This window comes from Cynocephalus volans, chromosome 7 (assembly GCF_027409185.1).
Source record: "Cynocephalus volans isolate mCynVol1 chromosome 7, mCynVol1.pri, whole genome shotgun sequence".
NCBI lineage: Eukaryota > Metazoa > Chordata > Mammalia > Dermoptera > Cynocephalidae > Cynocephalus > Cynocephalus volans.
In genome coordinates this window covers 72,711,374-72,726,831 of record NC_084466.1, presented here as the reverse complement: position 1 = coordinate 72,726,831, position 15,458 = coordinate 72,711,374, and the positions used below count along the sequence as shown (strand labels likewise).

The window sequence follows — 15,458 nt, the reverse complement described above, 5'->3', positions numbered from 1 at the left end:
GAAAACTGTTATTTCATACATCTTTTGTGTTGAGAGAAAATCAATTTTAAACTATCACCCTGGTTTAACATTTAGACTGGTTAGGGCTCAATACTGCTATGTCAATAATAGTTCAATTATAATTATCTGAAAGTAACTCTGATTATTTTATTGAAAAAAAGATAATCTTAATTTCTCACCGAGAATGGCAAAATTAATCATTTCTGTCATGTTGACTTAAAGCTTGTAAATAGTTTGTTACTGTTATTTAAATGTATAATTTTTACAGATTTAGGTCCCTAAAAGAAATATGTATTCCTGCTTGCTTTTATCATAATTTCAGGAAGGAAATAGATCACAGTATCTAACTTCCAAAATATTTCTCCTGAAGATCAGGAGGAAGATTCATATGTGAATATCAACCTGAATGGATATATCTAATAATGTGCAGCCAACCTATCTTTTCTCACCCTATCTGATTTGGAAATTAGCATGATTTGGAGAGTGTCATAGGAGAAATAGTTATTACATTTGTGAATACCCCAAGGCTAGTTAACGCAAATAGTAAATCAAATTATAAAACCAGGATTTAAAAGGACCTCAAAAAGATGGGAAAAATGAGTCAAGATTAACAAGGTTAAATTTAACAGGAGTAAGTCCTATGCCTAAATTGAAAAAACGAATCCCAGAGAGAGACCTGCCCTGCCTTGATTGTATTCATGAAAAAAAGAAAATAAATAAATAAATAAATGAACAACCATAATCGAATGTAGCTGATTATAAATTTAATATGAGCTCATGATATGACATGGTTACCAAAGATATTAGCCAACATGCAGGGTCTCCCAATTTGCGGTACTTGTCTTGATATTCTGTCAGCGGATGAAATCCACATGGACTGTACATACCAGTCTGGGATCACATTCAGAATAAAGATTACTGGGTTATAGACTTTCTATGGGCCAGTGTTCATGACATTGAGGACTTTAGCGTCTGTGTCACGTTTGAAGAACTGGGGATGATTAACCCAGAGAAGAGAAGATTCTGTTAGGGAGCAGAGGGTAGCTGGATGAAGGGCATGATGATTGGCATTACATATCTGAATGGCTGTCATTTCAAAGAAAATAGATGAAATATTTTTTTCTCTAGTTGGCAGAGTTACAGGAAACCAAATTTCTATATAAGAGACATTATGAAATCAGAGCCGTTCAACTAGAGAAGACGATGTTTTCCAAGTAGTGAGTTCTACATTTCCAGACAAGTTCAAAGAAAGGAATTATGTAGACAGAAATTTTGTTCTTGAAGAAAAAATGAACTAATTTAAGTTTATGAGTAAGCTTCTGTTGTATCTCCCAGCATCCAGTGCATGAGAGGTATGTTTTACTATTTTATAACCATGATATGTTTATGATTAATACAAAGATATGGAGGATATATCTTGAATTTATGATGGTGCTTAACACACACACACACACACACACACACACACACACAATTGGCTTCTCCACAAGCTACCTCAACTCTATTTCTTCACACAAACCAAGCTCCTCATTTAACTCAAGAAATTGATATTTTACCTGCTGGGCAGCCTTTCATTCCTTCCATTCTCATATAACCAGGGCAACATTCATATAACACAGTCCTATACATTGGAGAAGAAAAATTAAGATGGAGAAGTACACAGGATACATTTTGACACATGCTTCACAAAACATATCACTTATTGCCATAATTTATAGATAGTTGGGAAATGTTTTTTATTTTTTATTTTTTTTCCCTGAAACCAAGGTATTTATATTAGTTTGATTTTTCTCTACAGTTTCGCAGTACTCTGGGAAAGTTCCAGGATCTTGATCCAGAAGAATGGAATTTGGATGCCAGTTCCACTAGCTGGTTGACGTGTTAGCCTCGACAAGCCATTTACTAAATTTAGGTCCCAGTTTCCCCAACTATTTAACATGAATGTGGCAGCTATAATAGCTACTCACTAGGTAGTTGGACATCTCAAATGAAATAATGCTTTTGAAATCCTTTTGTGAACTACAAATTGCTAGAAATATTCATTAGTATAAGGCTAATAGAAACATCAGAAAATACGTTAACCCATTTTAATCAATAAAATGCTATTTGATTGCTAACTAAAGTAAATAATGCTATTTTGCTATTTGGGGTTTGAATTGTCAGTAGAGTTATTAATTTGATCATATTAAAGCTGACCTTTCAAGTCTTCTACTAATTTTTATATTTGTAAAGTTAAAGGCAATTTAAGCAAGGTTTCTTCAAATTATTAGAGTACAATATTTAAGAAAATGCTGCCCTGTTCAAAGTTATCAGTGTGTTAAGTTCTACAGGCAATAATTAAGTCAACAGACCAGAAACTCAAGCAAAAAAAAAAAAAAAAAAAAAAAAAAAAAAAAATATATATATATATATATATATATCCCAAAATACTTTATCTAATTTACTATATTTTGTGGGAAAATAGTAATCTAAAATTGTTTATATATTTGCTTCCATTTTTTAACTTTATTAATAATATAATGCTGATTTTCATTTTATCAAATTCTATAAGGACATTTTCTGGACTTCTTCAGAATCCAGCATAGGAAGTATTTTTTAATTAAAATTTGATATGATGATTTATGTTTCCTTTCAATAAAAATATGAAGATGAATATATCAAGCAACAATTGGAAATAGGGGGACTATTAGAAGTAAAGAAAAAATACAGACTACTTTTAATTGATAAATTTTATGTCACACACATTAAAATAATTTCTTAAAGATTAAATATTTTGTAGTTCAGTAGTTAAACATAAATTAGCTAATTCAGACACTATTTCTTTTCTTGCTTTTTATGTATCTGTGATAATTGTACTCAAGAAGTACGGATGAATGAAAAATTTGGCTGTATTTAGGAGAAAGATTACCAACTATAAGAATAAAAAACTTTCTCTTAGTATGACAAAAATGACAATAAGAGCACATTTTTAAGAAGCAAATTTTGTAATGATATAAGAGATGGTCTTATGCAGTTAAAATAAAAGTAAATAAGTGTTTTAAAATTGAAGCCAGGTCCATTAATTAATTATCCATGATTTGTCGTCCTGCTTGTGACCCTTGGATTCCTATTTCTCTATTTTCTTAACAAAAAATTTCTAGCATGGAATATTGGCTTAAGGATAATAGATAAGAAAATATAAAGAAAATTAAGTGGGAAATGACAATTTCAAGTTATTCTCCAATTGTAAAATAATTTCACGAATAGTTGGTATCAGAAACATACAAACTATTTGGGAGGCTTATGCAAATCCTAATATGATTCCTGAAACAACTTTGGTTACATGGATCCCATATAAACAAATATTTGAGTGCCAAGAGATTAAGAATTGCTTATACATTGCTTTAGCACGTTTTGTAAACAGTAAAAAATTGAGATACAGATGGGCTTAGTCCAGAGAGTTACTGAAGTAAAGTAGTGGAGAGAAGAGGAAATCGTTAATAAAACAAAAAACTTCTATAACACATGCTAATATAACCCAAGAATGAGCCTTAGTGTATAGAATTAATGTACCAGATGGGATAAACTTCTAAAACAGTTTACTGCAATTTTAGATAATAGTTGAACATATGGTTATCTGAGTAGATTTTTTTTTTTTTTAAAGTAGTTTTTTCAGGAAAACGTGTGTACTCCGTAAAACTCAATGTTCCCATATGGTCAGTAGGACAAAGCAAAAGTAAAGTATATTATTACTATACACAGCTCTGAACATGGAAAATTTATCATTTTCTGGATAGTATCTAAAATTCCATGGCATGCCAGCCAATGGAAAATGCCATTGACATTGTCTAAAGGGAATCTGTAGAATATTGTAGTACTGAACCACTATACATGGTGGACAATATCTTGAATCTAATAAACTTCATGTTTTTCATTAGGCCTGCCCAGTTTACTTCCCTAGATCTCCAGAGCAACTGTTCAGCCAGAAGGTAAACATTCCTGTCAATTTATACATGAAGTTTTAAAGATGTCCCTGGAAATTTAAGCAGAAGCAAGCAGATGGCAAACCAGGAACTCATCCTGTCAGTATTATTGATTTATTTGGTTATTTGAAAGTAGCATTTGCATTTATTTCAGAGCACAGATGTAAATGTGTTTGTAAAAATGAAGCTACTTAGGGAAAATAAGCTAATATAATTGAACAAAGGAAACACTATCGCATTTCTGGTAATAAGCCAGGCTTCAAAGCAGGGATTTTTTTTTTTTTTTTTAATGGAAAGCAAGAAAAAATCTTGGCATATGCTTAGTGCAAGCTTTGGCATGCGTAACATATATTTAAATAATTAAAGTGAGATAATGGCACAACTTCCTTAACTTCCGGGAAGGATTTGATAAAGAGTGCCCCTAAATATTTCAGAGAGCAAATCCTTCCTTATCTAGTTACTGTGCATTCCAAGTACGCCTCATAGTATCCAAGGATATAAACACCAGACAGGAAGACCCAGAGCCTGAGAGTATTCCACTGGGGCCTGGCTGGAAGCATGACAAATATCATTGTAACTGCTGACTTGCAATATAATTGTGTGAATAACTCACAAGTTCAGCAGATGTCTGCAAACTAATGAGACTAATGTCCAGGTCAAAAAATAACATCAAGTTGAAACTCTGTTAAGCCAATGAACAGTGAATGGGCAGCAAAGTCCTGTGGTGTCCTAGACTTGGTTACCATGGCAAGGTACAATCAGCTAAGGTCACGTGCCTTGTGTGCATGACTCTTAGAAGTAAAGCTAATCCTATGTGTTTCAAATAGGAATCTGATCACAAGTCCTTTTCTCATATACATATACACATTTGTTTAAAATAGTTTAATTTTAAGGACAATTGACATGAATTATAGCTACTTAGTAATTTCACATATATCAATTCATTTTATCTTCTCACAAACACTATAATAAAGGTATTAAATCCATGTTTCACAGGTGAAGTCTCTCAGAGGTTAAGTTATTCCATATTTGTATTTATACCAACATTATTAAGTTAGAAGTAAGTTTTTAACCAATTCTTCCACCCTGTTTAGGGTGGCAGAAATTTAATGATGATGTGCTAAGCAGGTTCTTCTTCGGATCTTCTGGTTCTCTAGGTATTCTCAGGGGTGGGGACAAAATTAATAGGAAGCAGGGAGGAGCCATTTCCTCTATTTTCTTTACTAGGGATGATATCTAAAACTTTTCTAATTAAGTTACTTATAATTACTAGGTAGCTATAACTGAGCTTCCTCCTTGTAAAATGAAGAATTCGGATGGCATGAGAGGTTCTTAACCTGTATAGGTCCAGAATTTTTATTTTTTCTATAAATATTTATTTATAGAATAAACCAATAAGCATTTCTATTATGTAATAAGTAATGTTTTCTAATTTTAAGTTAATCAGTTAAATATATAACTGAATTAAAAAGTACCCATCCTTTTGATTATTGAAATATTAAACATAGCAGTGGGCTGCCATTATCACCTTTGTAACCCCTGGGGAACTGATTTAAATCACTATGTAAATGATTAGAGATGAAACTCAAATTCTTTCCCACTTTAAGTTTTGATGAAAGCATTGAGGCAAACTGGAGTATTTTAGATAATTTCCAAATGACTGGAAGCAAACATTGATTTTTGCTTAAGAAATTTTTGATATTTCAGATCAATTTGTCCTTCTGGTTCACTTTCTTTATAAAATGAGGAAACTGAGGCATGAAGTTTAGTTGACTTGCCTACGATAAAAGAGGGCCAAACTAGTAGAAACAACATAGTTGCTTACACTGATTGCCATGTGATTTGCCTCCTGGCCTCCACAACACATGGATTCAGGGAGAAATCTGAGTTCCACTAGTAACAGATGCAGGAAGAATTCTTTTATTAATATGTGTGATCTTTTCTTAAAAAAAAAAAAAAATCACTATTTTGGGGCTGGCCAATCTGCTCAGTTGGTTAGAGTGCAGTGTTATAACACCAAGGTCAAGGGTTTTGATCCCAGTACCAACCAGCTGCCAAAAAAACTCCAAAAACCAAAAAACCCCAAATCATGATTTTGGACAGTGTTTTCTAGAAAAACAGTGTATACACCCAAGGAAAGGCATAAACGCCATGGTGTTTTCTTTGGAACTGGTATATTATGAAAAAGATGAGACTTACGTTTTCTTTCCACAGATGGCACCTTGATACCAGTTCCTACAAGTGCTTAAGTATTTCTTTTTGGTCCCCAAAATCTGTTGAAGGGCGCAGACATTAGGGCTGGAGGACAGAGAGAAGGACAAATAGTTAATGTCCTAATAATGACTAGTTTTACATGGCATCTATAGGCCAGATGGTTAAACAAAGTTAAGATGTGGATTTAATGTTTAAAGATGTGATTCTAGCATTGCACAAATCTAACTCTTAATCCTACTGAATTATTGGAAAAGTTAAAGTCTGTGTAAGAGAGAAAGAGAGAGAGAGAGAATTATACATCACAGAGAGTAAAACACCAGTGTTTCAACAAGGTAACCTAATAGGAATATTCAAACAGCATTAAGTTTAACATAATTTTATTTTCATGTGTCTCATTACTTATAATATTGGGTAATCCACTGATAAGTAAACATGTGCTCTTCAGGAAGATGGGGGTGCTATTAGGGCTCTTTGGAACAATGAGAGACCAGAGAGCAAAAGAGGAAAGTTTTACTATGTACAAAGACACTAATTTTCTAGGTAAGTAATCACAGAAATAAATGAGTTCTGAAATTGACATTTAAAGAATATTGTTGTGCAAAGGAAAATTTATTTCTTTGAATGGAAGTAATAGATCAGAACATCCTCTGCTACAATTTTAAGTGTTATTTCTCTTAAAGAGACGGAATCCTTAGTTCCACTGTAAGGCCAGGGAGCACTTCAGCATAATGAAAATCACTCTGAGGCACAAGAAAAAGTACCGATATCTGCTTTCAGAAAAATATTATAAATGGTTCGTTAAGTTAGTAAATTATGTTTGATAACTTTAAAAAATATTTAGTTGTGGTTGCATGTATTCTATGAAATGGAAATTGGCTTTTGTAAATTTTACAGAACACACAATTTAAAAGTAACTCAAATTAAAACATTCAAAGAATTCAGAGAACTAGTTACATTACCCAGTATTTAATTTTCATGCATAACTGAAATAAAATTTGTTCTAACATGTGAGATATTAATTTTGAAATTAAAATTCCAAATTTGGGGTAAGGAAATAAAAACACAAATAAACTGAATTGTAAAGGAACGCTCTGTTAGATTAAAATCATAAAATGTTTCATAAAAAGCAATTATACCTGTGATTTTGATAGTAATTCCAAAAGTTTAAAATGCATATACAAATCACATAATACTCATTTTTTATTACTGTGTGATATATAGGAAAAAACCTTGAGGTATATACAAAGAACTTTATATATATTTGCCCACATAATAAGCTAAGGAAAAAAAAAAATGGTTTATAAAACCAAACCACTGACTTACCCCTGATCCCGGCCTCTGATACGGCTATGAGCCAAGATCTTGTCATAGTGACCATTGGCATTTGCAGGGTTAACAACGAACAGCAGGAGTAGTGAAAATATGGGTAAGAAGAGAATCATCTTTAGTCTCTCCGTTGCAATAAGTCCACGAAGAGAACTGGCAGTGGGCTTTGGAGAGCTCAGAGTTTATATACATGCCAGAGTTGTGGGAGGGAGCACTGTATCAACCTGAGAATCTGAATTCTCTCCAAGAAAAATCAACACATCAAGTTGCCAAGGAAAATCCGTTTGGGTTACTTATATTTAGTGCACACATTGAGCTGCTTTTCTTTCTCATAATAAAGAAGATACTCATTTTTAATCATTTGACTCATTGCATGTTCATATCCTTTTGTACATTAGAGGGTTTTTTAATTGGAAAATGATTCTGAGTTTTCAGGAATATTCTGCAATCTACCCCCTTTAAAGTACATGTTAATGTGCTTGAGATCATTATTTGATCTTGTCACATTCAGTTCACATCAGAAGAGAAAGGTTATTTTTCACCAATGTGATAATAACAGGGGGTAATGGCTGTTGATTAAAAACAAATTCTGTATAGAATTAAAATTTGTGTAAAATATGAAATAACAGTTTTAACTTGCTGATGAAACATACAGGAGAGTCTACATTTTCCTTGCAATCTGCTGTATTGGAGACACCTCCCATTTCCTTTCTCTTTTCAAGTAACAAGGAATATATAGAGTTAACATAAATCTACTTCTGGCAAGTCACTCTAACTTTTGAAATAAAGCAGAAAGCAGAAAGCAAAAACATTTGTGCTTTGTTGTTTTTTTCACATAATGTTAGGCAGCACATCTACTGATAAACTCTGGACAAAAGCAGTGCCTCTTGGAAACAAGTATTACTAATATAAAAGTAATGGAATAATTAAATTACCTATTAAAAAACAGGGGCATTGCTAAAATTTTTCTGATTTTATCAAGAGAAACTAAAGTTTCTTAATGTTACACTATGCAATCCCTGGCCAAACAAATGTGCCATACATGGCATGTCAAATGTTCAGAACTCCTTAGATAGAGGAAACCTGAATGTCAGAAGTCAACCGTACACTGAAATGGTGACTGCAGTCAGTCTCCTTGAATAAACAAGTTACACACCCTTCTAGAGTAAAAGTGTAATTCCAATGCATCACGCTGCAAAACGCTCCTTCTGTAATGGCATGTTGGTGTTGTTTTCTCTCTGGCAACACAGAGACATTTGGCCTGGACTCTTCATGTTGTCCAATTGGAAGGGCTTCTAGGGGAGGATGGATTGGACTACAGAGGACTCCAAATCTCAGAAGACTTACGTTTAAACTTGTTATGGGATTTTGCCTTGGGGCATTAAAATAATTCTGCAACTGGCTGCTTCGTTTATTAAGGAAGCACACAATGAAACAATACATTCTGAAATATGATCCAGAAGCCTCTTTTCAGTTTGCAAACTTGGTATTAAGGTATGGAAAATGAAGGAATAATTTAAAAGGAGAGCTGGAGAGAAGATAGCATAAAAGTTAAATTGTATTTCTTCTCTTGTTTCTATGCGGAGAAGAGTATTAACATATAATTTGTATGTCTCTGAATGGAATCATTCTATCTTTATCTGTATGTCTCTGTTTGCTTTAGATAATAGCTTTCTGCTGTTCTTATGTTGTGCAAATGGCAGGTGGTCAGGAACTGCTTACTGAATAAGACGGAAGGACTGTTCTATGAAAATAAATTCTACTTAATAGTAAATTAGCTGGCAGAACATTTTTGATACGAGTTATATAAAAGTCTTTATTTCTAGACAAGTTAGACATTATACAATAGTTTACCTATCTTCTGAAACATCATAATAGAATTTTGGACTTGCAGAGGAATAAATAAAACTCAAGGTATACAACATCTTCAACATCACCACTATAAATAAATAGTCATTAAATAGTCATTCACTCTTCATTGGTATACTTACTGCTACTAATACAACCCTTTTCATTTTTAGACAGCTGCAACTGTTTACAAGCTTTTCTGTAATGAAGCTAAAATTTGCTGAAATCCAGTAGAGTTTTATCAGAGCGAAAGGAATAAGGCATAGAGAGAAAGATCTATAGATTTGGATGATATGTATCAAAAAACAAAAAACAAAACAACATAAGATCTCTTTAAATACAGTCCAGAATGATAATCAACGATAGATTTGATTATGAATATAAGGGGTGAAGACAGAATCAAAATTTTCTGCCACTTACCTGCTTTTTTAATAGTGCCTGAAGTAAATTGAAAATATATTGTTTTCTCAGGAACAAATTTGACCTAGTTGTTCCTGTGACCACAGTTTACTCCATTGGAATCAATAGCTTCCATTCATCTTGACTCTTTCCGTGGTCTAAATGGACAAATAATCACATGAAATGAGTAGTGAAGACGGAAATGCATTCATATTTCAAAAGATTACTGATCCCTTCTGATAGGTGATACAGGTTTACTTTTTTGTGAAAAGCATGATATATACTCATACAAAAGAAGGGAGGAACAGGGAGAGGGTGGTCAGTGAATACAAAATATTAGAGAGATAAGGAAGAATGGACTCTCGGGCTCTATAGTAATACAGGGAAACTACAGTTAACAACAAATTACTGTGTACCTTTGAATAGTTAGTCAAGATGATGTTGAATATTCCTAACACAAAGAAGTGACAAATGTTTGAGGTGATGGTTATACTAAGCACCTTGATATAATCATTGCACACAGTATGGATCTACTTGAATATCATATTGTACACCATAAATATATACAATTATAAGGGGTCAATTTAAGAAAAGAACTTTAAAAGAGCGAAAAAAAGAAATATAGAGTAGAATAGTGGTTACCTGAGGAAGGGAAAAGGACAGGGGACAAGAGCAGGGGAAAGAATGGTAGACTGGTACAAAGTTACAGTTAGATAGGAAGAATAAGTTCTGGTGCCCTAGTTGACAAAAGCTAGGAATACTGCATTGTATATTTCAAGATAAATAGAAAAGAGGATCTTAAAAGTTATAACCACAAAGAAATGATAAATGTTTAGGTAACAGATATGCTAACTGTTCTGATTAGATCATTATACAATATATGCATATATTGAAACAACAAACTGTACCCCAAACATGCACAATTAAAAACATATAAGTTAAAATTTTAAAAAAGAGGACCTTAAATCTTTCTTTTTAGAGTTTTAAGCAATAGAGACCATAAGTCTATCTATCCAGAGCTTTGTGTTTGGAACTTGTATATGTCCCATGGAAGTCAACAAATGCCATCTCTCAACAAATATTTAAAATTAGGATTAGTAATTACATCAAGAAGGATCTTGAAAATAACAGCCAGATTGTGCAAATGTAGAGGCTGGAGAACATCCCAAGAGAAGGAAAATTTTAGGGTAATTGTTAAGAGAGTATAGCACAGCAACAAAAAGCTCAGACCAGCTCAGAAGTGTGTTATTATTATAGGCTAAATAGTGGGAGAAAGTCCAAGCAACTACTTTAGCCAGGATCCTGTCTTCAGGAAGGCTAATTATTGAATCTTCATCTATAGCTGACAGTTTGGAGTTGGGTGAGGGAAGGAAATAGTTCCAGGGAATGGGAAGAAAAGGTAGTTCAAATTCTGGAGAAGACATTGAAGAAATCTTGGGAGGGACATAATACTCCCTTTTCGGAGCATTCATCAAGGATCAAATATTTCTCCCTCTCCTCTCCTCTCCTCCCACCCCCAGGACCCTATTCTTCTGCTCCAGAAAAGGATCCTGACCCTGGGTTGACCATGTAATTTTCCTAGCAGTTTGGAGGAAGACCGAAATCATGATAATTAAGTTTGATTTTCAAGGCAAAGTCCAACCCAGAAATATAAGTCATTAATGAAAAAGAAATGGCTTATTGTGCAACCAGAGAAAAATAATGCATCTGAAAGACAGGGACATTTGTTTCTAACTATCAGGATGCTAATTTACTGGCAGTCTGCAAATTATCTAGTGGATCTTTGTAACAAGGCTTGTAGCTTCTGGATACTATGAAGTCATTGTGAAATTATGCTCACTGTCACCAGCATGTAGACAATCTTAAGCTTGCCCTACACTGTCTAGGATTGGGCATGGGCTATGGATTCAACAAACCTGGATACTCAAGACCACCAGAATATCCTTGGTTTTGTATGATCTAAAGTGATTATTTGCACCAAATTATTCCTAACCCCCTGATTTTAACATATGGTTCATGGGATCTTGAAAACATTTCTTGAGTATAACTCTGCTTTCTTACTGGCCTATATCTAAACTACGCATGACAGAACTTACTTGTAAAAATGTTATAAGGCCACACATTCTTGGGGACAGCAATCCTCAGTGTGCAAGCACTTTGGCCAGTGAGGGTCTTAGCCTTCCCCAGTACCTGGGCCAGCAACCCTGGAAATTGAAGTTTTGGCAAAACCCCGGTGATCTTTGTTTCCTTTGTGTAAAGGAAGATATGCTCTTAAAATGAGTAGGTTATGCTGAACTAAGTCAAGAGTAGAAGGAATTCAAATTAAGCACAAATTACATTTTGTGATATTTTCCTTCTTTAAAAAAAATAAAATTGAACTTCAGTGGTCAACTTAAAGATGTCAAAAAGGCAATATATAGGCTCTGATATTTGTGGCTGAAATATTGTAAAGTTTACAAGAAGTGGGACCTCCCGAGCCATCTCCCCAGTATAATATGTATTTCCAATGGCTTTTCTCCGTCTACAATCACAAATCTTCCACGCTTGTTCTGGACTAACATATCTAAGATAACAAAATCATATTCAGAGAAAGAAATGATTAACTGTATCCTGGAGTGGACATTAAATGCTGTCTCTTTAATGTTAATTCACCTAGAAGCAGAGCAGAAGGCTTTCTGTGATTAAGGTGTGCCATCATCCCTCCAGGCTCCCCTTACACTCTCACTTCCTTTAAAACTCTACCAAACGACAGAGCTCCCTCGCATGTTAAAGGGTCAATCAACATAAGAATTTGACTCTAACTGAGCTGGGTGCTTCTGCAATTTTAAAACTGGGTTCTTATTAGCAGTAGTTTTTATTAGCATAATCTACTTGTCTTTCTCTGGAGACATCTAGTGGAGAAAGTGCAGTATACAACGTTTCTACAAGCACAGGTACCATTTATTACATTTTGACGAAAATAATAAACGATATGAAATTCATACAAAAAGTCTTAAACATTTTACATGCATTCCAAAATGACAAACTGCAGATTCACGTCTCTTACATAAAATCTTTTAAAGCTGATTCAGATTGGCCAAAATAATTGTTATTAAATCTGGATAAAAGTTGAAAAATCTAGTCCTGTTTTTGCATGTATGTGGCTGAAAAATGAATAGTCTCATTTTTTACCTGACTTTTTTTTCCCCTACACTGACACAGAATAGTGACAGGTGGACAAGAAATTATGACTGGATTTTTCTACTTCAAATGAATGACTGGACTAATCACTTCCGCAGTCTGACTTCATTCATTGGGTCCCTCTCACATTTATACAAACTTTATTCTCACCTTTGGCACTCTTGATACTGTTGACATATGCCTTTCATCTTCTCCCTCATTTGGATCTGAATGGCTTTGTTTCAGAGACAATTAAGAGTCTAGTCATGATCCGTCTCCCGCCACAAACAGGTCAGACTGTTAAATGAAGGGATGGATAATGCCTGCAGTTAAAAGAACTCTGTAGCCATCTATCCCTTATGGTACTAGAATTTCAACATCCAATCTGGCACACTTGGTCTGCTGAAAGAACCGTCTGAATTATGATAACTCCATAATTTGTAATCATCCATTTATCACTTTCCTTGGATCCTTTCTCTCTGAAATAGATATACTCTCCAGTCCCATACTTAGACTTCCATCTTTCTGCTGATTTGTCCATTTCCAACACTGTCCTCAAATTCTCTTCATCTGTTTCCAGTGATTGTAATACATGGTCTATATGCATTTTCTCTTATGAAAAGCTTTTTGTGTTTCTTTTCAGGAAAAGTACCAATCAAAGTTGAGTTACTTCTCATTTGTCAATCATAACCCTTCCACTGTTCTCAAAGACATCAAATATATATTCTGTTCTAAAATAAACTATGTTTCTCCACTTCTCCAGATACCAATCTTACCTGATGAATTTCCAGTTGCAGAGATTGAGTATTGTTACCATTAGAGATTCCTTCTTGCTCTCCCCATATATGATGAGGGTTTCTGCTTTCTTCAGTCAAACTAACTCAGAAAATGTCACTTCTCTAAGATGTATGTACCTGATGAAGGTTTTTATTCACTATAATGATCTCATATGCAATCCAGCCTTGGGGTACTGTTAGTACTGTGGGGAAAAATAGAAAAAACCTACTATTCTTTTTATACTAACAAATGTGCAATATTCTTTACATTTTCAGTCTTGTTCTCAGAGACACATGTGGTTGTGGAAAAAAAGTGGAATTAGATGAGTTACAAGACCTCAGGCCATGTCTGTATTTATGACCTCCATAGAGTTTTGGATGTCATAGCTTCCCAGTACATAATGAACAATAAAAAAAGGTGACCTCATTAGAGAAAGTTCAGGGGGTCAGGGAGGGGGTGGGGAGGAAAGTATTCAAGTAGACACAGAGACTAATGCTATTGTTCTTATTCAGAAAAAAAAAAGTCCCACAGTAGTTATGGAAACTTTGGCTTTTAAATGAGAAAATAATCTTTGATTCTTTGAGTCTTTTTAAGCTTCATAGAAGCACATGCACACAGAGTTATGCATTTTTGCCCTTTACGAATTATTTTCAGTTTAAGTAAAATAAACTCTTAAGTATGCAGGCATTGGTTAAAGTAACGACAACAGTAATGTATTCATTATAATGCCTTCCATGTACATTATCACTGTTTGGAATTCATACACAAAGTAAAATGTGGCTAGGAAACCATTATTTTGGGTGGGAGTTGATAGTGCTAGTAAAATAAGAAATGTACTTTAATAGCCAAGCAGTATAAAACCATACAGTCTGCAAATTAATAATTCTTCAGCATAAGAGATTATTTTGGAAACCCCAACTTTGAAGCAGATCACATCAATTTTTTGGTTGCATTTAAACATCTATCAGCATGTTTTTTTACCATGTGACAAATTTTCCCTACATTTTCTTTCCCTGCTCCTACAAGGTTAATACTTGGAGAGTAATTGAGATGAATAAACAAATATTTGCCCAGATTTTGCACATTTCTGCTTTCACGAAGCAGAAAGGAAGTGAGAAAGCTTGTTAATTTATCTGGATGTTCCGGTTGTCTATTGCTGCCTAACTCATCACTCCAAACTTAGTGGCATAAAATAGCAACCAACAATTACACTCATGTTTTCTGTGATTCAAGGACTAAGACAGTGCACAATGGGGATTATTATAAGCAAACCATATTGCTCCATGATGTCTGTGGCTTCAACTGGGAGACCAGAATGGCTATGGTGATTCCAATCACTGCTGGCTGCTACCTGGAACACCTCCACTTCCAAGATGGCTTCTTCACTCATATGTCCAGCATATTGGCAAGGACGACTGGAAGACTGAGCTCCATTGAGAATGTCTGCCAGAGCACCTCCATGTGGTTTCTCCACCATGGGGTTCTCAACCTAGTGGTCCAGCAAACAAGGAAGAATATGCATGGTCTTTTCTGAACTTATGTCAGAGTGCATTTAGCTATCTTCTACTGCATGTACTAATGGTTGAAGCTGCCACAAGTCAGCCCAAATATAAGAGGAGAGAGTGTATAGATGCCATTCTTTGATGACAGGAGGATGAAAATATTTGTGGCCATGGGGGAATGGTGTTCAGACTCTGAGACTCCTGGTAGACCTAAAAATGCTTACAGAGTCTTGTAACCTTTAGTTAAATTAGATAATACATATGGAAATAC

At 34.3% G+C, this 15,458-nt stretch overlaps 1 protein-coding gene across 4 annotated transcripts in view; it reads right to left on the bottom strand.

Annotated features, from left to right (window-relative positions):
• The window catches only part of POSTN (periostin), a 34,072-nt gene extending 26,454 nt beyond the window's left edge, over positions 1–7,618 (bottom strand). For all 4 annotated transcript variants that reach the window (XM_063101642.1, XM_063101644.1, XM_063101643.1 and 1 more), the window contains exons 1-3: positions 7,500–7,618; positions 6,162–6,260; positions 1,557–1,621 (exon numbers count right to left, since the gene is read on the bottom strand). In XM_063101642.1, coding sequence (XP_062957712.1) covers positions 1,557–1,621; positions 6,162–6,260; positions 7,500–7,618 — 283 coding nt within the window. The remainder of the gene's footprint in view (positions 1–1,556; positions 1,622–6,161; positions 6,261–7,499) is intronic.
• Between the last annotated feature and the right edge of the window lie 7,840 nt (positions 7,619–15,458).